The 25,267-nt window shown below is 48.3% G+C and overlaps 1 protein-coding gene across 3 annotated transcripts in view; it reads right to left on the bottom strand.

The window, feature by feature from the left end:
* The window catches only part of DIS3L2 (DIS3 like 3'-5' exoribonuclease 2), a 162,777-nt gene that overhangs the window by 9,566 nt on the left and 127,944 nt on the right, over nucleotides 1-25,267 (bottom strand). For all 3 annotated transcript variants that reach the window (XM_065748085.1, XM_065748084.1, XM_065748086.1), the window contains one exon: nucleotides 17,758-17,837. In XM_065748085.1, the coding sequence (XP_065604157.1) occupies nucleotides 17,758-17,837 (80 nt within the window). The remainder of the gene's footprint in view (nucleotides 1-17,757; nucleotides 17,838-25,267) is intronic.

Here is a 25,267-nt window from a genome sequence, read left to right as displayed (position 1 = left end):
TTTTGCCCTTTCTGGGCTCATGCGAGGTTTCCTCTGCTGCCCTGTGGTGCAGGCGGGCAGGTGGCTGTCCCCATGTGGGTGCCTGCAGGTACCAACTGCCCCATATGCCTGCAACTGCAGTGGGGAGTGCTTCCAAACCTGTTCAACGCATCATTTAGTACGTGCACATGTGAGAGGGAGGAGAGCCTGGTGAAGTACGTAAGCATCTTCTGCCGGCTCTTTCAATACTCAGATTTTGCTTATGAGTTATGGGCTCAGTGCAGGAGTTAGTGGGTGAAACTCTATACCTTGACTTATGTAAGAGGTCAGATGGAGTGTAGAGTTTTCAAAAGAATTCGCCTTCGAGTTTCAAATGTGAGTGAGGCACACCAGCTCCCACAGCCCGCTGAGATTTCAGGCTTCTGAGATGCTCTCAAACACAGAACGTCGTGCTTTTCTGGTTGGATATTAGGAAGTTCTTCCCAGAAGGAGACACGATGCATTGGCACAGGCTGCTCAGGGAGGTGGTGGGGTCACCATCCCTGAACAACTGTGGAGATGTGACACCGAGGGACACAGGCAGTGGGCATGGAATGGACTTGGTGATTTTGGAGGTCTTTTGCAATCCTAACGATTTCATGAACTTCTGAGACCATCCAGCTGGGCAAGACTATGGCACCGGCCAGCAGCCAGAAAACCAAGCTGCTGGGCTGGAACTCTTCTTGCTCAGCTTCTGTCAGCTCCAAACATCCATGGCACACGGGAAGAGGAGCTACACACACTCCCTGGAACTGCAGTAGCAGCAAGGCTATTATTTGCTCTGATCCTTTCCCATCTCTTGACATCAACCTTGAAAAACTACTTGCATCCTCAGCGAGCTGCTTTGTTGATGGCAAATAAAATATTGGTTTCTCATGCCAAATCTCCACAGAGCAAAGCAGGGCAAGCAAAATGCCTGTTTGGCTGCTTGTTTCCATAGCAATGTGGCCAGGCTACACAGCAGCCATCAAAGTGCCCACTCTCCCTGATTAACTTGACAAATGACATTAGCAAAGCAAGGTTTGCTGCAAAGGAGAGAGACAAGGACTTTGTTTGCAATCCACTAAGTGCACGAACAAGGCAGGGAACTAAACAGTGCCACAGGAAGCCAGTGCTCAAAGCAAAAAGCCTCAGCCTGTCCGTGTGTACCTGAGAGGGCTCCAGAGACGCAGATGGATATACTTGCTGGGGGCAGTGCATCACCAGAGCCCGCGCTCTCCGCTGGCTTGGAAGGGGATTATCGCTGCAGCACAATCTCATAACAAACAGATCTACAGCCACCTCCTGGGAATGGGACTCTAAATCCTGCTGTGCTCACCAGGAGAAAGTCACCTTCCACGAAAGGCTGCAAACACAGTCGTGCACATCCAACAGCAGCGGCAGCAAAGAAACAGCCAAGTTCAACCAGCACATCCTCTCCAAAGCGTCGAGTCCAAAGATGCTGGACATGTGATGACTTTTTTTGTCTCTTCTTTAGATTGTGTATGTTTATTTTTGATTACAGCTCTTCCATGAAGAAAAGGAAATTGAAAGGTTTCTGTAATAGCTATTCTAAAAGCAACATTAGCTAAGTCCGCATCTCCTGAGAGTGAAGCCAATGACAGAATCATGCTCTGCAACCAGTGGCCAGAGTGGAGCCTGCAATGGCCTTTTTCTATGTGAAATCCTACAAGAACAGCCCACCATCCTCCTGTGACACTGCCCAATGAGCAGGAGCATCTCCAGTCATGCATTGCTGCTTGATGAATTATGAAAATTACATCTCCTGTTGTCCAGAAGTTGGATTGCTGCGTTATACACGAGGCTTGCAATGTTAGTGGGGAGCTCCCTTTGCCAAGGACAATTGCCAAAAAGCCATAAGCCCTACACTCTTTGAAAGAAAAAGCAGTAACAGGCAAGAATGCTGGTGGTTCCTGGCCTGATGGAAGTCATTTGTGCTCCTTTCACAGCTAGCAGTAGCCTTGAACAAAGCTGAGCTGAATAATGGAATTACTCCACTTTCTGAGATTGCTCAATTAGCTCTTGGTTAAAACTGTTAACACTGAAACTTGATGAGAATAGCAGCTCTGAGGCAGTTTAACATTCATTTCTTAAGAAGCTAGAATGGCTTTTCCCTCTAATGAACTCTCTTTCTGGGGTATAATGAATGTCCTTTTTATTAGCTATGGTGCCTTTTTGGTAATAGATGCCTAGAACACAAATGCATGGGAGGGTTTTCTGAATACAAATGTCCCTTACTGGCCACTCTTGCACCTTCAGGCTGGGAATGCCACGACACCACTCCCTTCGCTTTATCCAAATTAAGTGCGGTACAGTGGAAAACTGTTTAAGCTTCTAGTCCTAAAGCTGGGCTACTGGAGGCATTCAGCATGATTAGGAATTAATTGCTTAAAGCCTGATGCACTGGGTTTGCACGCAGGGATTTAGACCGCTAGACTCGTTTGACTAAGTTCCTTAGGAATTATTGACATTTTGCAGCGTTACATAAAGAGCTGACTTCATCCAGCAACACCGCGTCGGGACGGACAGCACCAGTGGCCACAGCACCTCCAGCATCCACTGATGCTCAGCGGAGTAAAGCCTGGAGCTCCTCAGCCTCATCTGTGGGTTTGATGGGGATGCATGCCTGTCCCACTGCCCCACATCCCACCTTGGGCTGAGTGTGGAAGGAAACAGAGCTGAAGCAAAGAGAGACTTGCAGAGGACACAGCCTCTGCGGGCTGCACCTCTTCATTAAACGTTAATATGACTGCAGTCTGCTCCTTCCCATGCAAATTGGTGACAACCTTCAGGCTCCTTGCATGGAGCTGATGTGTCCCTCTGTGCAAAACTGCACCTTGAGCTGCCAGGGCTCCTGTACCAGATGCAGAGAGCCCCAAATCACATTTCTCCATGGAGCTGCAAAAGGATGATCAGGGCCCTGCAGAGCTGCAGGGAGGGATAACCAGGGACCGCAAACACACCACTAAACGCTGTGTTCAGCCAATGGGTCTCATGGTGAGCAACACCACCTGGGCTGGAAAACCTCACTGCTGGGAATGCATTAGGATGCTTCCGAGCTGAGGTGACACCCAGCAAAAGAACCCAGAGCTGACCAGGTCTGGGTTGGTGCTCAGGAGAGGGGAAACACCCTACAGACACAGCTCCTAGAGCAGGGCTGACGACTGGCAGCCCACATTCATGAGATGTACAGCCTGCTAGGGGACTGGCTCTGAAAGCAGAACTTATGACACGAATCCTCTCATCGACACATAATAATAATGTCATCCAGAGTCCGGCGAAGAGGGAAATGGAAAGAATTCCTGAAGAAATGCAGACAGTCCCTCTCCTGACGTGAGAGTCTCCAGCCCCACGCATCAGCCCAGCACCGCCTGTTATCAGACTGGGTTTCCTCGTGAAACGAGGAAGCAGGAATGAAAGGCACTTTTCCTTGCAGTTAAAAGTTAACGCAAATGATTTATGGGTCAGAAAAATTAGCAAGTCTGCTGCTGAGTGCTCTGTACAGCAGCATGTGTTACGTGGCTGCTGACCAGAAATGCCAAGACCCATTAGGGGGAAGCAAAGGGCAGCACGATGGAAAGTTAAAGATGCTTTTTGCCCATTTAATTAATTAGTTGGGTCTTTTTTCCATCCCCTGCAGCCTTCATTAATGTAACACTGAAGTGAAGGAATATTAACAATTCAGACAACACATTAATATTAACACAACACCTGCAAAATGCAAATGTAAGTCCATTAGGTAAACAGATGATCTTAAGCCACTGAAGCAGAAATAACATTCTGACATTTCCTAGCAGGAGTACACTGTCCATCACTGATGCTCCATTATAAAGCCATGGCCCCTGTACGTAGGGGGCTCCTCATCTGTTACTGGTCCCTGAAGGGATGAGAAAAACTTACGTTTCCATTAAGATGTTTGCCAGTTTCATACGGGAAGTGTCATGCTAGCGCCGTGTCATGAACCAGAAAGATCAAAAGGGATTTTTTAAAAGGATTTTATCTCCGTGCTAGCAAGGGATGGAGATAAAACCTGAAGCTGATAGCTTGTAAATATTAACCTACTCTTGGGATTACTCCTGAGCTTTCTATTATTGCGATTTAAACTGAGTCAAATTTTCAGTAAGGGAAAAAGCATCTGCAGAACAGACAGTGCCAAGGGGGGTCAACTGGAACTGCCACCTAGGCCTTCCCATCCCACGTATCCATCAGATAATGCTCTACAGACCCTCTAGCTAAGGAGACATAGACATTATGCACATCTCTCCCTTGGGGCCTTTGGCTATGCTTTTTCCCAGCTTACTTGACACTGAAGAGTTGATTACTTCCAAAGGATGAGATAAACTTATGGGCAAGGGGGAAATAGAACAGATTGCTTGAGCATCCTACACCACAAGCATACCCTGAAATAGGCAGTGTCTGGGTCAGGCATCCATCTACCGACCTGGATGTGACCCAGGGACAAACAAACAGAGTATGAGAAAGTCTGTGAGGAGACGAACAAGAAAAGCAAGCTAAAAAAAGCTGTAAAAGATCAAAATCATGCAAAATAATCCAGAATATCTGGCAACCAAAGGCAGTGGTGGCACAACAACCCAGCATGTGCCCCTTGATGCTGATGAGGCCAGGCAGTGATTTGCCAAGTGAGCCCCTCTCCTGTTCAGCACAGGATAACTTCAAAGCTGGATCAAGTTGGCCTTTTCCAGCTGAGCTCTAGCAATCTCCAAGGATAACTATCCTACAGCCCCTCCGGGTCTCTGATCCGGTTCCTAACCACGCTTGTAAGCGTTGTTCGAGCTTATAGGAAAACAAGCTCCCAGAGCTGCCCATCGCTGCTCCGTTTCAACCTCAGAGCTGCAGTTGTAGCACTGAGTGTGGGCAGGTTAAGGGGAACAGTTGTATCAATACAGAGCGAGGGATCCAGCTGGCCTCACTGCTATTATTCTTGGTCTGAAGCGATGGTGAAGCACAACAAATGAACGCTCTGGTTACAGAGGCTTTCAAAGACATGGAAACCCGAGGGGGAGGGGAGCAAGGTACGTGGGACACGGACACCACACCGGGGTTAAAACAACCCATAATAGTTGGCAAAAGGATGAAAGGCAAACGGGCGACGCGGGATTTGGGGGTGCTGTTTTCTAAGTAGGGACTACTGAAGCACTTTGGATAACTTCTGCTTTCAGGCAACCTCTTGGCAGATTTAAACATCCCAGAAGGTTTTACATCCAGCTCCTACAATCTTAAACTAAATATTAGGTGAGAAAAACATGCTTCTAAAGAAAAGTCAGGCATAGCTCTGAGTGAAAAACAATGAGCAGGAAAACGAACGTTATCGGGTTTGTTGAATATGCAACCAACAACGGTTTTCTTTCCTAAAAATAAAGTCAAGGGAATGAAATGCAAAGAGATGAGTGCGATGGAAAAGCTGCAGGAAATGGAGGCCATCCCCCTCCACCCCACATTTCCCCTGCCTGGCCCCAGTGGTCAGGCTCGGAGCAGTGCAGAAATTCCCTGATGGTGCCTAGCCCCCTTTGCAGTGGGACAGAGTCAGGGTACAATGGGGCTTTTCCATCTGTAACTTCTCTCTCCCTTGACTTTTATGTGCCTTGATTTGATTTACTGGCATAGGGCTGTGAAGAGTCTGGCTTGGTCTGAGGACAGCCTGAGGTTAACGGTGTAAGGACAGGCTGAGATTGAAGGCAGCAATGCAGCATCACCACCCCATCCATTACCAGAAAACGTTCAGGCGTGGATTTATTGCCATGTTCCAGTGAGCCCACACGTGGCGGCAGGCTGAAATTAGCCTTGTTTACACAACGGGGTAGTGAAGAAGCAGCTAAACATCCTACTGATGTTGGGCACGACTGAGAACATCCAGCAGCACGGGATGGAGTGGAGAGGAGGGGGGCATGCTGATGAAGAACAAAGTTGTGATGAAGAAGAGCCCTTGCACCGCTACCTTCCAGGCCACAACCAGAGCTCAACAGCACAGATCAACCTTCTGAAAAAAATCTACTGTCACCAAAAAGCAGGCACACAGACCTGTCAGCACGTTTGCACTGTGGAAATCAACGGATCTCAGCACTGGATCACGATAAGATTTGCAGTGCAGACATCTTGCAGAGCCTTGGCAGTGTCTTTTAATCCTTGGAAAAGGAGCACTTCAGGCATCGATTCTTGCCTTTGCATTGAGTCTTGCAAAGCCAAAACAACAAGCTCTTTTGGAGCACAGAGCATATCCTAAGATGCCCCAGAGCTTTTTTGTCCTACAGACATTTAATAGTAATCTCCATATGACAAAAGAGAAATAAAGCCATATATCCCCGTGTCTTGGCAAGCCTCCAGTTCAGGCCTGACAGATACCTGGCCCTGAGTGACACATCTCTCCAACAGCTTAACCCTTGGATGAACAGAGTACACATTTAGAAGGAAGCACAATATTAAGTCTGCTTTTCGTTTCTACACCACTATCCTGCATTGGGATGCAATGCCCTCCTCTTCCTCAGTGCCTGAATCTGACACTCCACACTGGGAAACCACCATGGAAAGTCACCTGCGAAGACCCTACTGTTGGAAGTGCAATGGTGGCTCCGGCCCTGGCCTCGCATGTCCTCAGTACTACAGATGGAGTGACTCAGGCTCCCGTGGTGGCTGGATCCCAACCAGACACATTCCTTCCTGGCAGCCCAGCTCAGCCTTCATAGGACTGCTCAGCTGTCCAACGGGAATGACTTTGGCCACCAGCTCTACCTACTTGGCCAACCATTTGTAAATCTGAGTAATGCCAACCTGAAACTGCCCTTGTATACGGAATGCACTGCACCCTCCAACATCAGACTGAACAGAGGGGTGAGAATTTTATCTTCCCAAGTTCTGAAAATACTGTGGGATGGGAGAAAAACGAAGGTGCACAAGGCCTGCTGCCCCCCAGCAGGTTCCTGATGTTCTGCTCACACAGGTGTGAACACACTAAGATCTGGGGAAGCCAAACACATGTGTCACGTCCTTCCTGGAGTCTGGCCCAAAAAGATAACCAACTGCCCATCAAGAGCTGTTCACAACAACTGAATGCATCCCTCTGCCACAGAGGTAGCACCAATCCCATTTTAGCCTGAGCTTGCTCCATAACACACCAAGATACATCTCACACTGAAAGGAAGCTGTTCAGGAATGCACGGACAGGCTGAACGTCAAGGCATGGGAAATGCAGCTCATGGTATACGTGCAGCCCAGGCACACCATGCCCTCTGAGAGAGCCACTCTCCTATTGTTATTTAACATCCTGCAAGTTTTAGCCAGCAATACAGTCTCCCATCCGCGCCCTGAACTGGCCTGGGAATGGCTGGGAAGAAGAAAGGGAGCTTGAAATGAACTGTGGAAAGATTTAAGTGCTCTCACTGCTGCTTTCCAATACAATTTTCCACTTGGGGCAGGGGAAGGGAAGGAGGAGAGCCTGACAGCAGTTTAGAGCCAGTCACAGTTGTGACAAGTTCTTCTTTTCCATTTCCAACCAGCTCACAGACAGGAGGAGGACTTTAACCTCCATTAATTATCACTGCCTTATTCCAGCCCAGGGTTTCAAAGAAGCAATGGCAAACTCTTAGGACCAGTTACAAGCAGGTTTTGCTCAAACTGTGCTATTCAGCTTAATGCAATACAACTCCATCATTCACAAAAGAGCCAGCACAACTCTCCCTACAACAACCCCGCAGCCGAGAGCCACTGCACAGCATCAATGCTGCCAGAGAAGAGGATTTCACAAATGACTCTTAGCACTGCAGGCTGAGAACAGGGTAACACCCATTTAGCAGGCACCTCTGCTGTACATCCAGAATGGAGCTTGACAGGAACACATCACTCCTGCTTGCTCTCTGCCTACCAGGGACTGCTACTGCAATGCTACCAGCACATGGAGTTTATTGGGCTTATCAGCACTGATCATTGGATCTGCAGCTTAAAAGTGTGAATACCTTGTTGAGAGAGATAAGAACAGCTGGTGTAGAGGCTCAGGACTTGTCCCCTGCTCCCCAACCCCAAATAACTCAGAGAGGAGGAACTGCTCAGAAAACCAGGTATACAGCACTAACCAACTGCCCCATGCACTACTCAAGGACTGAAAGGTAAAAAATAAAGACAAGTACACTCCTAGACTTTCACTCTCTGTGTGCTGACAGCCTCTCTTTAATCCTACTTCCCACACTTAAGGTGTTAATGGGAACCATGATGCATTTCAGAGGGAATGCACGCACACAGAAGATAGATGCCTCGGTCTGCAGCCCTGCTCCCAGATTCCACATCAAGTGCCAGATTTGTTTATATCCATACGATACAATCTCCATAAAAGCAATCAACCACCACCGAAAGGAGATGTTTCAATATCTGCACAGCCTTCATGCAGAACAGACATTAGGTTTGCTTTTACGATGCAGAATAATATAATGGATTCCTTCCACAAGTTCCCAAATGCTGTTGTTAAGGACTGCTTCTCTAATAAAATATACTGCAACATACAGCAGTACATGATGTGGCATTTACACGAGTCCTTTCTCTATACAGGACTTGCTGGCTTTTAAACAAATCTGTCTCTTCCATACACTACAAAAGCACAAGATGAGTAATTATGTTCTCTGCTTAATAATGTTTTTGCACTGGCCAATTTAACAGCTAATCTCCACAAACCTCTGAGATAGTCCCCCAGCAGCTACATTTGCATGTTGTAATCAAGTCTCACTATTAAATCATACTTTGCAACAATAGCTGAGCTGTCAAGTACAAGCAGCGGCACTGTGAAGACGAAAGCCCTGGGTGAGCACACACAAAGCAATGTCCCTGTGCCACCCCTTCACACTTTTGGGAGCTAAGGGATGGCTGTACCCACTGTAGATCTTGGGACAGGCATCCCTTAGCTCTGCTTTCGAGGTTACTTGTTCTGTTCACCCCTCCAAAAACACATCCCCAAAGAGACACATGGACACAAGCTGAGCCCAGTACCATGCTCCTCCTCCTGTGTACTTGCTGAAGCTCTCCCACAACCTCTGTTGTGCCTTGACTGAGGTAAGCACTGCACAGACCTGAGCAACCCGTGAGCATCTACAAGGCTGGATGGGGCTCTGAGCACCTGACGGAGCTGCAGGTGTCCCTGCTCATTGCAGGGAGTTGGACCACATGGCCTCTAAAGGTCCCTTCCAACTCAAAACAGGCCTATGACTCTATGGTTTTGTAACTGCACCAGGAGGCAATTCCTACAGCAGGTACCACTGCACTGCTGCCAAGAACAGGTTCTTACTCTGAACCAACTCTATCTCTGCACTCCCTGCAACAAGCAAATAGCAGAGATCTTGCAGAGCTCTGCCTTTTGCAGTGGCTGTTCCACAGGGCACGATGTTCAGCACAGAGATGTAGGTCGGCTGCAGCCTGGCCATATCAATGATGCCTTTCTGTCTTAATGATCCTTCCTACACATTAGTACAGAATTTATTTCCATCTTGCCCCGTACTTCCCACTTATTCATCACGTTACATGGTCTCCTTCTTTTTAATGTGGAGACAGCGGGAAAGGAGAATTTCTGACTGGTGTTGGCTCACTCTGCACAGACAGATCAATGCAGATCCCATCTGTCTCACTAATTACTGGGGGTTGGGGCTCACTAATTGCCCTGGGCTGGGTGTGGAGGAGCAGCCTGCTGCACTGCCTTGCCCTGCACCCAAGGAGACATCACACAACAGAGCATATCCAGGGAGGGAAAAGGTGGAAAAACAAAGATACCTTGGTCAGTAATGGCACTGCTCATTTAAGAGCACTTTGCTCAGGAGCTCCATTTTAGGTGAGGCAGGTGAAGGACACAAAACTTCAGATGTTTGAAGCTGATTTGAAGAATTTAGGACCATTTCCCATTAACGTTGATGGAAACATTAATGCAAAGTACATTCTGATCCTCAAGAAAGTTCCTCCTAAGCAAGATCTTCCCACTAACTTGAAAGGAAGTTGTGACCCAGTCCTCTTACATTGCTGTGAATGTCTCCAACAGTGCAGGTAAAGCCAGGTTACAAACCCATTAGGCTCCAGATTGACTAATACATGATGAATTGAAATAGGTGAAAGTACTAAGCTGTAACGAGAACCCCATTTAGGGTGACCCTGATAACCCGAGGAAATGAGCACACAAAACACCGTGGTGATATGAAGCTCCTTTTTTCAATGCAGAAGTAGGGAACAGAGGGAACAGAGTCCATCACCAGATTGATTTAGCTGCACTGAACTTTGAAAATGAAATATACAGTTGAAAAAGCAACAGGAGCAAAGCATGGCAGTTTTGGAGAAAGGAAAACCACTCACCCTTGCTGACCAGGAGTTGGTAAGGAGAAGCGCTTCCTCTCTTACCCCTGATTTACAAGAACATCTATCAGAAGTCCACTCTTGTCCTTGGGAGAGGGAGAACTCCCTGACTAATCTCTCTTGCCTTTCAAATGTGTGCTTTATTCCTAGACAGAGCGCTCAACCAGGAGCTCTTCCACAGTAAACAACCCCACCTGGCTGACGATCCACCTGGTTACTCCAACTTACACTGCTGGTCCCCTGAGGAGTGGTACTTAGTGCTGAACACACCATAGAGGTTTTGCTCATGGCAAACCCAAAGCTCAAACCACACGCTGGCAGCAGCACAAAGATGTCTCCAAGCAAAGCTTTCAGCACTGTCAGCACAACATGTGCTCTAGGTCCCCAGCATCTCCTTCATTGTCTTTGGTCTTCCTCCACTGCCTGATGCTGCACACAGCCTTTCTCTGCTTGGCTGTACCTAAAGCACATCCTAACAAAGAGACAAAGGGCACATGCCCTTGTTTTCTGGTCCCAGCGCTCCCTGCTTGTAATGTCATAGAGAGAAGTGGACAACACAGCCTAGATTCAGAGAAGTCACTGCACATTCAAGGATGTGGAGACAAAACAAGGGCTCCTCTTCCACATTTGATATGAAAAGCTACTCCTAGAAATCCCACCAGGAGAGGGGCGATTGAGGGTCTGACAGTTCTCAGCACAGGGTCTTCGTGGATACAAAGTCAATCAAGCAAGTTAGTTTCTAGGTAAAAGTGAGAGAAGCTTCACCTAGAATCATAGCACAAGTAGGGCACGGAGGAGACATTAACGATTATCCAGTTCAAAACCTCTGACATGGTCAGGGTTGCCACCCACTCAATCAGGCTGCCCAGAGCTCCATCAAACTTGCCCTTGAACACGTGGAAGCAGAATTGTTTGCTCTTCCCCACGTCAAACCTGTACCCCATGCACCTAAGGGCTAATCAGAGACTTGTGTGATTCAGCTCTACTGAAAACATCCAGACCCACGGGTTAACAATTCTAACTCAGATATAGCTCAGCGCCTTGGGCATTACACAGACATATACAGGGAAATGATGCTGAAATGCTACCAAGGGCTTCCAAACATATTCTTAAGCGAATGGATATGTAAACAGATCTCCAGGGATGACACACAGACACAGCATCTCTGATTCAGTTACAATTGCAGCTCATTTTTTCACTTATTTGACTGTCACTGAAAACCTGGCTGTCCAGCACTGACGAGGAGGTTTAACAGGTCCTCACCTAGTGAAAACACTGAAATAGGTCAAACAACAAACTCTCCTCCACGAGAGCAGCGACAGAGCTCACACACCCCTCTGGAGGGTGACTGACCCACTACTCCATGGGGTCATTAGAACCCCACGGACCCTTCATTTTGAGAGAGATCTACTTGTGCATGCGGGATTTGTGTAGGACATAATGGAAAACCCCAAATTTTCATCTGCAAGGAGTCAGATCATCAAATCCTATTGGCTCACAATGGGGAAGGGTAGGTTTCCTTGGTCACCTTTTCCACTGGCAGCCTCCACATGACAGAGGCACTCCAAGGAGCTGACAGTTACCATTTCTACAGCACTGGATGACTGGCAACCTGTTATTAAAGTAGCTGGGTGGCAGAAGGAGGAGGAGGCAGGTCTGTGTTGAGAAAAGCAGCTGAGTAGTAGTACCCCAGGCAAAGCCCTTTGTAAGAACCCTTCTTCTCACCTGGAAATGGCCATAGGGTCCCCTCTACAAGAACGAGCAACATCCTGTTGCTCAAGGTTTCATGTGGCAAAGGATATTTCACAGCATATGTCCCAGTAGCCTTTGTGATGTTCAGAACATTGAGTGCCTATCTTAAGGCAGGAAGGATTACATATCTTTTGGAGTTTTAAAGGTCAATGTGCAGACTTAGTCTCCTGGACAATTTAGCCTACAGTGAACCCATGCCAAACCAGGAGGACTGGTTTATCTCCACATGTGGTGACAAAACAGTCCACCAGCACTGCTTGGCCAACTCCAATGCTTACTCTTTGGCAGGTGAAGGACATACATCACCTGCACACTTGGATAAAGTTTAGTACCAAAATGTCAAACAAAAGACAAGATACGGTATCTAAAGAAAAACTCCAAACTCCACCTTGCTTTGTCATTTTTGTGATACTGTTCTCATGGCCTGGCTTGCCTTGTGCTTCCAGTCCTATTCTCACCCATGTAGAGGCATCTTCCACTGGATCTTGGTAGTGCTCTGAGTCCATGGGAGGCTGATGTAGCCTCAAACCCAGGGGCTGCATACAACCAAAGTGCTATTCTTTCTTCTCAGCAAAGGAAATGCAAGCTTTATTATCCCACCAGCTTCCAATGCCCTCCAACAACAGCTAAACCTTACTAAGCTCATCAAGAGTGACAGGGCAGCTCAGCTGTCTGCAAGCCAACAAGACTAGGGAAATGCTTGCAAAAAGTTAAGTGATGTGTAGAGTTGAGCCTGGGGCTCCAGAACAGCAGTACAGTAGGACGTGCCCTGTGCAAGCTAAGCCAACTTGTCCAACAGGGCACCCTGAAGTGAAAATCCCATTCTAGAGAATTTGAAATTAGCTGGTAGATCCAGTTCTGCAAATGGAATTAATTTTATTTTTGATCTGAAATCTAAACAAGGCATTTTATAAGCTTCAGGTGAATAACTGCTATTGGATGGCACTCATCTAAGCTGAGGTGCCAAGGGACTGCATGTATATAGAAATCCATGCCTGCAACACAAGACAAACAAGAGAAGGTATCACTTTCAGAGACTGCCTTGAGCCACACAGCTCAGAGCAGGTGGTGTAAGTATTTGCTGATCACTAACTAGAAAATCAGATACCATCAGGTAACTCAAGGAAAAGGCCTTGAGTTGTACCAGGGAAGGTTCAGGTTGGATATTAGGGAAAATATCTTCTCAAAAAGAGCGGTGGTGCAGTGGCACAGGCTGCCCAGGGAGGTGGGGGAGTGACTGTCACCAGTGGTGTTTGAGAGCCATGGAGAGGTGGCACTGAGGGACGTGGTTAGTGGGCATGGTGGGGGTGGGTTGTGGTTGAACTTGGTGATCTTTGGAGGTCTTTTCCAATCTTAAGGATTCTGATTCTTTTACCCCAAGACAAACTGTGCGGCATTACGGACATGCATGTCATGAATCAACCATGCAATAAGGCAGTTTGTTGCACAAAGAAGCCTCAACTCCTCAAAAAACCACAAACAAAAGACCCCAAAACCTACAGTAGAGAACCTTCCAGCTGACTTCAAAGCCATACTGAAGTCCAAGCTGAGCTGTACACCTGAGAGTTGCTTTTGAAAACAAAGGAGTTATGCTGTGTCAGCTGGTTTAGATATTTTGTTCCTATCATTCCCAGGGAATAGCTGTCCCAGAGAACAGGAAGAAACCCAAAGAAATTCTGCTTTGCTGCATTAAAAAAGTAAAGAAAAAAAATAAAAAAGAAACAACCAAAACCTCCATCCAAGCTCTGTTTACACCAAGTTTGCTGCAGCCCTGAGTGGTAGCAATAAATGGAGTGAGCTAATGTGCAAATGACAAATAACCCATTCCAACAATTCAAGCATAATTATAGGTTGGCTCTCCTGATGCAATGTTGGGTACATCACTGCAGATATTATATTCACCTTATGAAAAGCTTGCACAAAGGAGTTCGGTTGCTAACCCAAACAACATTATATATCACTAACCTGTCAGCAGAAGGAGTGCATGCACCCTGGCATTTGAAGTCCTGGTGTTTTAAGTGATAATCCAATGTACCAGGCATCATTGATCTCCATATAAAAGGAGGGCACCACTTTTCCCTTCAACTGGAGCTATTTTTCACTCTTCATCCTGAAGAGTTGTGTGGTGCTGCCTGCAAGTGGCTACACCGCACAGCAGCGCTATCTGTAATGCTCTGCGTGCCTGGACAGCAGAAATGATCAATACTCCAACACCGCTTTTCTAAGATGTCTCTAAGTGCTTCCATGTGAAATGCTGCTCCTCTGGGTTTAGAAATTGCTCTGAAAAGAATGTGAAAGCCCACACTGCAAATTCGTAATCCTGACACAAAACCCAGCTGCAGCAAGGAATTAGAATGGAACTCACTGGCAGACTGCAAGCTGGTGTATCAGCCGTGGCAGCATCCCTGATGACCTGAGAAAGAGAGCAGTACCTGCAGGCTAAGGGAGCAGGGGAGCTGTGCTAGAGGAGAGCCAGCTGGGGACAAGGTAGCACTACAGAACCTGCAAATATGGCCCAGGAAACAGCAGTGATCTTGCCTGGAATTTACAGCTCTTTGCTGTCTGAGATGGTGGGGACCCTGAACAAATCCTCATCTGAGAACGGGGCAGTAATAGAAGTCCCTGGGGGAAGACCAAGGCACGTGAGGAGGCAGGCTTGCTGTGGGCTTGTGAGTAGAGCTGGGGAGTGTCTGGATGGTGGCACTGAGTGCAGAGAACACAGAGGATCTTCCACTTCTTAGATGCAGCCAGAAGACTTCCAGGAGGATCCCCAGTTGGCTTCAGTTTGTCATGTACTTGGGCTGAACGAAAGCTTCCATGATTACCCACAACCTTTTCAGCTTCATCCCTCCTGGGATGCCTGAAGCTTGCAAGGGTAGGATCAGTGCTCAGGTCCCAGGCACTTCTTCAGCACAGCTGGCACTGTATTACTAAACTGTGCACCAGTGGGTCTGCGTGTCAAAAGACAGGATTCAGGAGCCATGGTGGACACGAACGGTCTTGCTATCCTCCACTTCCTGACTAGGTTCTACCACTGGATCCTGTGCAGGGAAATGCAGCTTGGGCAGGAGGGAGCAGCCCAAGGACCAGACACACCACAGTCACACTGCAGGAAGGCTGGCAAGGCACTCCTTCCCTGGATGTCACTGCGCTGGGGCAACGTGAGGCTGACAATATGCTCCTGTTCAGAATGCCACTGCGCACACATCATCAGGCTGTCCCCATGTCACGGCTGGGGACAGCCTTCCTAGAGCGGCCAGGTACAGCAGCCCTGTCCTCTGCACACTGTACTGACTGATCTCCGTTAAGGAGAATTTAAGTGCCATGGCTTAAAAATGAGAAAGCAGACAGCTTTCATCTGTGCGAGGTCAAGCAATTTCCTCTGGGGCCAGGAAGGCTCAAAGGGCTGGCAGCCAAAGGGAGGGAAACGTCTGAGTCTGAGCAGGAACAAGGGGAGAAGTGATGTCCCTGGTCCCCCCGTGGCTGCAGTGACAGCCTGTCTCCTCCAAGCACAGCACCTTGAGCTCTGCTGGGACTATTAAGTGCCATCAAATAGCAATACACCACAGCAGAGAACCAAGGGCAGACCAGCTGAATGCTCAGCGTTATTTCTACTCTCAAGGCTCACAAAGACCAAAAGTTCCCCCAAACCTGGAGCCTACACAGAGCTCTGCAGAAGGAGGTGCAGAGCTCCGTGACCTGAGTGGAGCTGGGGAGGATGTGCCACTGATTCCAGTCTCCCTGAAGTACCTGCTCCCAGTAAGCACTGTGCCAACCAGCACCGCTGGAAGAGAAAGTGCAAAAAAGTGCCAGGAGCAGGCACGTATTCCTTGGTAGGGTTTTATCATCTTAAAGAGAACAAACTCCAATTGATTGCCCTTGTAGGAGACTGCATGGTACTCGCACTGCTAGCCTAAGCAATAGAAATCTTAATTGCTCCAGTAATTACACTTGCAGCAGTGCTCAGCCCTTTGTTCTGCGGGCGGAGGCCACCATATGCTGTGCTCCGGTGGCCTCGTCTGGCTGCAGCTTGGAACAGCATTTGCCACCTGGAGGAAAGAGACACTACCCTGGTGGCACGGAGCCTTGCCAGGCAGGGATGCACAGCATCTCATCGGCACTTCTTCTCTGGGTGGCACACAGCTACAAAGCATGGTGCAGACACAGGGGTTGGGCTGCAGGACTACATCAGCTGTAGCACAAACCTCCATGCTCCACTCCATCACACAAGTGGGCTCAGGGCATGGGGTGCAGGGGAAGAATGCATGCCCAAAGCCCACTGGGCTCCCCCAGCCCCAGGTTTGCTCAAGCCAGCTGTAAAATACAAAGCAGAGGGCCTCATGGTGAGATGTCACTTAGCTTGGATTTGTCAGACGTGCACAAGTCCAGGTTTACTTGCAATTCCACTCCTCCTGCCTGCATTGTGTTTCATACATGCACGATTCTGGCTGGCACTGCTCTGGGCATTTTGGCTCTCACGGTTGCCAGAAATGCAGTTCACAGCCATACGTTTCTCACAGCAACAGCTACCAACACACTGCAGTGACTTTGTCTCCTGTTGGACTGCTCATGGATAAAAGCAACGTTTGCAACTGCACTGCTATTGGCCTCAGCACTTGGACCTAACAGCTCCACTCCCATCCCAGGAGTTTCCTCCAACAATGGCACACAGAGGGCTGGGGGAGAGGAGGGTCAGTGCAGAAAACACGGCTGCCCCTAGAATTAGAAACACGGGATCTACACACATCTGTAACAAAACCCAGCAGGTCTGGGGGTCTTCCTGACTGCCCACTGTGTGTCACTGCCTTTCAAACAGAAATTTCTCAGCTTAGAAAGGAGAAGGTGCTGTTTGCAGATTTATTTCTTCCTTGTCAGGACTTCTCCTCTCAGCGTTTCAAAGCAGATCTAATTACAGGGTGTTGCACTCATTGACAATTTCGCATACCTTGCTATTTTAGGCCAACCTTCAATAACTGGCAAGCAGCAGAGCTCTATGGGTGGAGGTAACAGGCTATGGATTTATGACACACTGGTATTCATGCAAAGCAACCAGCGCGAACACAGAAATTCCTCAACTGTGCTGCTGCTGTCAATTTGATAATGAGAACGCGATTTGAAATAAAAACATCTTGGGCGCCAGTTTACTAGGCAGCTAGCACAAAATAGGCAGGGCACCTAGAAGTAGAGGACTGTGCTCCAAAACTTGAATGCTGTAAGGGACTTTATAAAAACAGAGGGCATGGCTGCACTTGGGCTGTGGTACCTACAAATAAAAGACCGCTTAGTGTAGCTCTAGCAGTGAGAACGGGGTGCTGCAGCTCTGTGCAGGTGGGCGGAGGGGATGCTTACCCCTTTCCACTCTCCCACACAGAACAGTGGGATGTCAGCTGCCAACAGCCCAGGACAGAGCCTGGTTGAGTGCCGCAGTACCCAAGGGTTGGCCTTTCAAGGGGCTATGGAACAAAGGGGCTGCAGGGCCTCATGCATGTTAAAGCAGTTGGTTTTGCAGGTGCTGTTTCCAGTTTCAGGTCAAGCCTGGAGCTTCAATCCACTTTTAAGTGGTACGTGCAGTTGTGCTCCCTGTGCCAGACACAGGGCAGCTTCCTCTGGGTGCACCTTCCCCTATCTGCCATGTGCAGTGTCCGTGGGACTTACTTGTTGCTGTCCCGGTACTGATAGATATAGCAGCCTTGAGGCATCCCACTCTCCTGGTCCAAGGTAAACGAGAGCTTCAGCTGCAAAGAGGGGGTGGGGGGTGAGAAGGGAGAGACAAAAAAGAAAGCAACGTTTTAGGCTGTGTTCTCAGTCATCACAGCAACTCGAAGCAGCTCACCAAGCCTGACACGCAAACACTGTGGCCTGGAACATAGCGCGGGGTTCCAAACCTCAGGGAAAAGTCACATGCGTTGCAGAAAGCTCTCGCTTTTTCCACCCTTTGTTACTATAAAGTGTTTGTGGTTCTTCTGCAATGCATGGGTCAGAGCAGCTCACCCCTCCAAACCCACCCACACACACCGCCCTTCACCAAAGCGATTGCGGTTCCCCTCAGACACCAAAGAGAGGAGCGCTCGCTGCAGTTCCCACGAGCCTTTCTCTGAAAGCCTTCCCGGCTCCATCCCGTTCCCCCAGCGCGTCAGAACAGAGGAGAAACCACAGAAGGAAAGGTGACAGATTTTTCCTTCTGCGCGGAGTTATTAAAGAGCTGTTAGGAGGGTTTTGCAGTTTGGATCGGCGTCCGGCAGGAGGCTGCGATGGGACCTGGAAGCTGCTTTCCTCACAGCTCCAAGGAGGCACTCATTGAGGGCTGGCGGGTTGCAGACACTGCTCTGCTCCATTTATTTAAGGGGGAAAAGCTAATCCTCTTTCACAGAGCAGCTCTGAAAGGAGACTTTTTTTTCTGATGAAAACGTCTCCAATGATTTGACATGGAAAACAGCCCCAAAAAAGGGCCGAGCTGAGCTCCTTTCCCCAGGGGAAGGCTGGAGGGGCAGCTCTGTGCCCGGCAGGAGGGATGCAGCCCGCTCACCAGGACTGGGTGGGAGGGGCCACATCCTTCAGAGGAGGTTGCTGACAGCAATAGGACGAGAGGTTTAAGTTGTGCTAGGTTCAGGTTGGATATTAGGGAAAAATTTCATCTCACAGAGTAGTGGTGCAGTGGCACAGGCTGACCAGGGATGCGGGGGAGTCACCATCCCTGGAGGTGTTCACCAACCACAGAGATGTGGGACTGAAGGACACTGTTATGGTGGGGATGGGTAGGGGTTGGACTTGGTGATCTCAGTGGTATTTTCCAACCTTAATGATTCTGTGATCATTCAGGTCTTGAAATGGGCCTGAAAGGCCGCAGTGAAGGCTGAGATGTTGAAAATGCTGAACCTGACCTCTTTGAGTGGGGAGAGGAGGACAGCAGTGCTGAGCCACTCCATTGGATCACACTCTCTCCTCTGGGCTCCAAGGAAATGGCTAACTCAAATTGATGGCCTGTTCAGGAGTAAATAGTGAATTAAGGCATCTTTCTCCCTTAGGCTGTTAAGAAACTCCATGTGCTGAATCACTGCACGGAGCATCAACTCTCCATTCCCTACAGAGGAGCAAAGTCTTACACTGTGCTCTCAATGACCCAAATAAAACCGCATACCATGAAATCATGGAAAACTTCACCATCTCAGACACTGAGCCCCAAAGCAGGAGCAAAGCCGAGGCCAAACCCAACCAATCTCCTGTGACTTCCACACCCCAACCCAGTAAGCCCTTCTGAAACACACTCCTACAGCAGCACACAGCACACACATCCACGCTCTGCATGGGCTCAAGGCAGCGGTATCACAATTCATACCACTGTCCAGATGACCATCTGCACCTGGCTGCCCCCAACTGCACCTGCCCTGTTAGCTCTGATCTGCTGCAGCCCAGAACACTGCTCAGACCCACCTCGGAGGGCAGGAGGAGCTGGGAACTCCTCAAAGCCATTTTCCCAGGTCAGGTTATCCGAAGCTTTCCTGCTGGGATATCAGAAAGCACCACTGAGCCAAGAGGGACAGTGGTTATCGCAGCCCCACACGCCCTGTGCTTTGAGGGGAGGGACCACATTGCAAGGACAGAAAACAAAAGAAAGTGCAAAACTGGGTATGTGAGGCTTTGGCTGCTTGTACCAGTAGCTCTGACTGGGGCACAGTGAGGATGGCTTGAGCCTCTCAGTGCCAGCTCTCGGCTCAGAGGCCTTTGCACTTGCACCTCTGGTTACAGCTCACCTGGGCTCTGCAGCACTGCTCTGGCTGAGGGGTGAGACCAGGGCGTGGGAAGGAAGGAAAAGGGCTGGAAGGGAAACCGGCTGTGTTTGGACAGGCTGCAGGGGACAGCAATTCAGGTAGGGCAGGGTGACTTTTCAACTGTCTGGGGGATGGGGTCCCACAGATCCTGCCTACCTCGAAAGCAAAGATGACAGCATCCTGACATACCACGTTTTCAACTTTCTGTTATTTTAACCCTTCTTTCTCTGGTTCTGCTATTTCAAACAAACTAAACACACCCTGCTTGGCAGGCTCAGCCACTTCTGCTCACCCACAGTGCCAGGAAGGTCTGTGTTATGGGGACTGTACCACTATGCTGCTGCTGCTCCCTGGTCCCACCTTCTCCAGCAGCCAGCCTTTCCTTTTGCCTTCATTCACTAAGCACAAAACCTCTGTTCCCTTCTCATCTAAAGGTTTCTGGGGATAGGAGAAATGTCAGCAGCTGAACAACCACTTTATCATCCCTCCTATCTGACTTCTGCTAAAGCAATGTCACGAGACATCCCAAAAGCCTCCCAGGTACAAGCAGACCTACAAAACAAACAGGCTTTTGCAATACTCCCTCTGGCACAGCTCTAACTCTGAACCAACTTGACAACATTGCTCCAACACCGCATGCTGCTTTGAAGCTCCTTTTTTGTGTCCCTCATCAGGATGCAAAGAGCTGCCACAAAGCCAGCAAACAAATATCCAGACAAAGCAAAGGCCACTGCTCTTCAAAATACAGGACTGTATGTCTGCAGGGGCAGCAGGGGGCTGGTTTCCTACAGAAATGCAAGAGCAGGGTGACCCTGTCACAAGGAAGGCTCATCAGCTCTAGTGATCTTCAGCATTAAACATATGAGATCATTTCATCTTACAAGACACTGCTGGGCTTCACAGGGAGAGGAGGGGGAGATTTCCCAGCGCTGAGCCATGCAGTTTGGCTTGCACTGCCCTCTTCAGTAGCACAGCCCCAGAGCTCACATGCTAATAAAGATCCCTTTCCACTTCAATAGCTTTGCACATAAAGAAACGCTCGGTGTGGTGCGTGCATGAACTCAATGGGAAAGGGAGCTGGAACACAGCCATGCTGCAAACAGAGCGCTGCCTACCAGGAGAGCCCCATCAATAATTGAGATGTCAGAGGCACAGGGAGGTGTGTGGATAAGAGCTGTCAAAAGGAGTAATTGGGATCTGTGTGCGCACAGTGATGGATAGGCTCGCTTGCTGCCAGACGCAATTGCAGTACACCCAAACAGAAGAATCATAGAATCGTTAAGGTTGGAAAAGAGCTCTAAGATCATCTAGTCCAACAGTTCACCTACCACCACTACTGCATTTACTAAACCATGTTCCCTAAGTACTGCATTTACTATTTCCTTAAACACTTCCAAGGATGATGACTCCACCACTTCCCTGGGCAATTCACAGGGCTGGGCTTTGATGAGATCTCCCCAGTAGAGGAGAACATTGCATACACAGTACCCAGCAGAGGTGGGTTCATGATCTGGCCACTGGTGGATGGAGGAAGGGAATGTAGTTACAGCACATGGCTGACCCCTAGTTACGTTGGATGGTGCATGATGCAAGCTCGAGGTGAAGGCAATGCCACCTTACTGAGGGATGCTGTTGTGGACCTCTAGGCTTTGGTGCAGCCAGCAGCAGTCCTCATTTTAAAGCAAGTTTTAGGCCCACAGCAATTAGGGGCCCAGTCATGAGACAAAGCCCGGTAGCTCCAACAAGGAGACAGCACAAGGAGGTTAGAAGCCTTCTGGCTGCTAAAACACTGCCAGTACTGATATTGACTTGACTGGGCAAATTCTACATGCCCCTTGAGTAAATGGTTTGGCTCGAATCCCCCTTTGGCTCTGAGCACCAAACCTCTGTCACCAGACAATAAGTTTTTTCTACACATGCACTGGTTCAGAGAGGTATGATCAGTTCAGCTGAGCAACCAGGTCAGAGGTTTCAGGTATCCCAATTCTGGGTCAATGTAAGGGCATGCTTCCGCCAACCTTCGTTATGCAGTTCATGGTAACTCCACCAATGCAGAAAAGACATCACTCACAGCAAGAAGGAGAACCAGAACATGAGCTTGCTAGACAATGCCTAGGAGAGTGGATCTAAAGATTACTCTGAAAACAGTGTCCTGAGGGGCAGGGGGACTCTGCTACCTGTGGCACTCATTCTATTATATCCCACCTGCACAGAGGTCCAAAAAGACTGGTAACAGCCCCTGTGTGGAATGAAGAATTCCTTCTCTAGCAAGCTCTAGAAAGCTTTTTAAGAATAAACTTAGTCATCAAGCAGGTTTTTATGCCCCTCCCAAATTTTGGTTTTGACCCACACACACACACACAAAAAGCCCTGAAGTCCTGACACTCACTTTTAAAACCACAAAAAACGAGCCGTGCTCCAGTAACGTAATCACAGAGTTTTCTGGCACCTTGTCCCTTAAAAATACATCCATCTGCCTGCACACAGGCCATCAAACTCAATCTTGTTCACAATGGATTTCCCAATTCCTGCGTGCTGGAAGGGCTGCAGCGTTGCTGGCTGTGCCGACTGGATGAGACCTTACAGAAGCTCAGCCTGCAAACCTCACAGCTGTGTTTTCACTTAAAGAAGCTGTTCTTGAGTCCAAAGCACTTCTTCCAGAGAGCTTTTCTATTTGTGCTGCAGTTCAAAATTGATGGAGAAAGACCCTGGGTAGAAGCTTCTCCCTGGTTGCCCCTTTCTCTAGAAGAGAATGCAGTAAGGACAGTCTTATTTGGTGGGATGGGAATTCCACCTAACTGTGCTTTCCTTTCCAGTCTCAAGGTCCCCCAAGCAGACAGGTTCTCTCTCATTTGCTGCACAACATACCATTTTAGACTTTACTCATTCTGCACCACTCAAGCAGCACGTTTCTGTTGTGCCTTTTCCCTTTTGTGACATTAGCCAGAATGCTATCCCTGTTAACAGGCTGCAAGACACGTGCATGGGGCTAAAGGCAAACATCAGCCTGAAACTCAACCTAGTCTATTCTAGTCTAAGAAAAGGAACTGAAACTCGTTGGGGCATTACTGTTGGCCTGAATCCCGCTGTCCATTTCTATTTTACAGTCCCGCTATTCCACTCAAATGTCATTCCTCTGCTACTGCCTGCAATTCACCCAAGAACAACAACATAAAATGCACAACAAGCAAGTGAATCCCTAGCAAATGAGAAAATAGAAGATAGCAGTTTTCTTGCTTTTCCCAAACTGACCTTCTTGATGAGAGGCTCCCAGTCTGGGACCTAAAGCCACTATAAGTTATTACTGAATGATTCCTCAGGCCGCAGCAGGGCTTCCTCTCCAAAAAAATGCCCTTGGGACGCAGCAGAGATCCTAGGGTCTTCCTATCACAGGATCAGAATCACCAATCCATGCTCCCTAGCACACAGAAGGGCTGCTCCATGGTCTCATGGCCTCAGGTCTTCTGTTACAGGTCATCAGGTAATAGCAAAACCAGAGAGCGGCATGGCATCTATTGGATCTTTTGCAAAGAGATGCAGATGTGGTCACCAGAATCCCAAGCTGGCATCATACCCTTGACTGCTACTTCACAGCTGCAACTGACAGCTGAGCAGCCCTTCTGGGAAGACAAGGCAGGAGACCACTTTTGCCCCTTGGCAAAAACATGAACTTTCAATAAGTTTATTTTTAAGCATTCACACTTGCTTGCATTAGAAGTTAGGCACATAGAAAACCGAACCAGATTTATTTTGAAAGAAGAGATGAACACTTCTATTCATTTTCTTTATAATTTATAAACTAGATGAGCTCATTCTTTACATGCATAATTAGGAAACCACAGGGCTAAAATAAAGATTATACATTTGCAAAGAGTTTACGTTGGTAGATTAAAAATATCTTCTTCAGGAACCAACAAATTCTGACGTGGCACCATATGCTCTAGACCACTAGGGAAGTGTCAATGAAGTTGAAGTATTTACTACACATACATCAATTTTAAAATAAAAGCAAAACATCCCTAGGAAATGCCACATAAAAAATAGCGACACCAACAAGACGTGTGCCAAATTTCACTGCCTGGCTGCTTCATGTTACTCCCAGCCTCCCCTTAAAGCACTCCTGGCTCCAGCTGCTCTCCCAGTGCTTTTCTCAGCCCTCCTGGTGCTCTACAAACAACAAAACACAACTTGACTTTGTTGCATAAAGAATGTCTCATTCACAAGCTGGGCTTTGCCAGCCTTAATAGAGAGGAGTTTGGGGGCTACAGGAAACTCTTGTATTTTGAAGACTGATGATGAATTCCTGGCTCTCCTTGGCCAGAAAGGAAGAGGTAGGTCCCACCCAGCTCACCTGGCCAACTCTTCCCCATGTGAGTTGTGGAAATTCACTTTGAAAAGCAGGAATTTGAGAGAGAAGGAAGAGTAAGAGGTTTGACTGCCATCAGGAATTTGAAAGAAGCCTACAGGCTGCTAGAGAGGTGATAGCAACCTTTCTCCAAGCAGTTTGCCATGTATGTGTCATTTTGGTCTGATGAAGAAAAAGTACAACATGACCAGAAAGGCATCACTAAGGCACTTATGAATGTGAGATCCTGAAAAACTTAAGGAAAGCAGTCATTGTTTTCTCTGTTTGCTTTAGATGAAAAGTGACACAACTGAGTGGAAAACCTCCCTAACCCCACTGCTCGGTATGCCGTTACCAGTGGATACTGCAGGCAGCCCGTCATTATCCCCAGCTGCTCAGTTTCATCCACCTGACAGTCATCTCTGAAAACAGGTCTCAATTTACTGGCCCTAAGCTCCAGCAGCCTGCAGCTTATCTTTAGGCTTAGCACTGGTGGCTTGTGAGAGCCTGAAGTCAGGGCAGAACAGCACTGTAGAGGGGAACAGCTCTCAAAGCAGCAGATCTGGGCATTGACTGATACCTGGCTCATCTCAGGAACATAACACTGCGAGTGAAACATGGCATGTGGGTTGTTTCATAGAAAACAACAAGAAAGCCAGCTACAGTAAAAGCTCCTGATCAAAGAAAGGAAATACATGCATTCAATGAAGAGCAACAGGACAGACTGCCCATCGCAAAGCACCCGATCTGTGCTGGTTTACAAGGGCTGCTGCAACCTGAGTGCAGCAGGACGGGACACAGCACTGCCTTCACACGGCTCAGGCCACATGGAAACAAGGTAAGTAGCTGTGCGTGCAGATGTCTCTGGGCACATGGCAGGAGGAGGAGTGATTCCACATCTGTTATTGAGCCTGAATCAGTCGCTTAACTTTTTTTTCCCCTTGGGGAACACAGATGCACAATTTGCAAATCAGCTTTGGCATTTTGGGTCTTCCTGCAACGTGCCCAGTCTTTGTCATTGCTGGTGGGAGGATACAAGAAGCTGAGGGCA

The sequence above is a fragment of the Cyrtonyx montezumae genome, unplaced genomic scaffold, assembly GCF_038088225.1.
Source record: "Cyrtonyx montezumae isolate F1298 unplaced genomic scaffold, pur_monq_1.0 scaffold_5, whole genome shotgun sequence".
NCBI classification, from domain to species: Eukaryota; Metazoa; Chordata; class Aves; order Galliformes; family Odontophoridae; genus Cyrtonyx; species Cyrtonyx montezumae.
The sequence above is the reverse complement of the archived record's forward strand: the minus strand, read 5'-3'. Positions and strand labels throughout refer to the sequence as shown.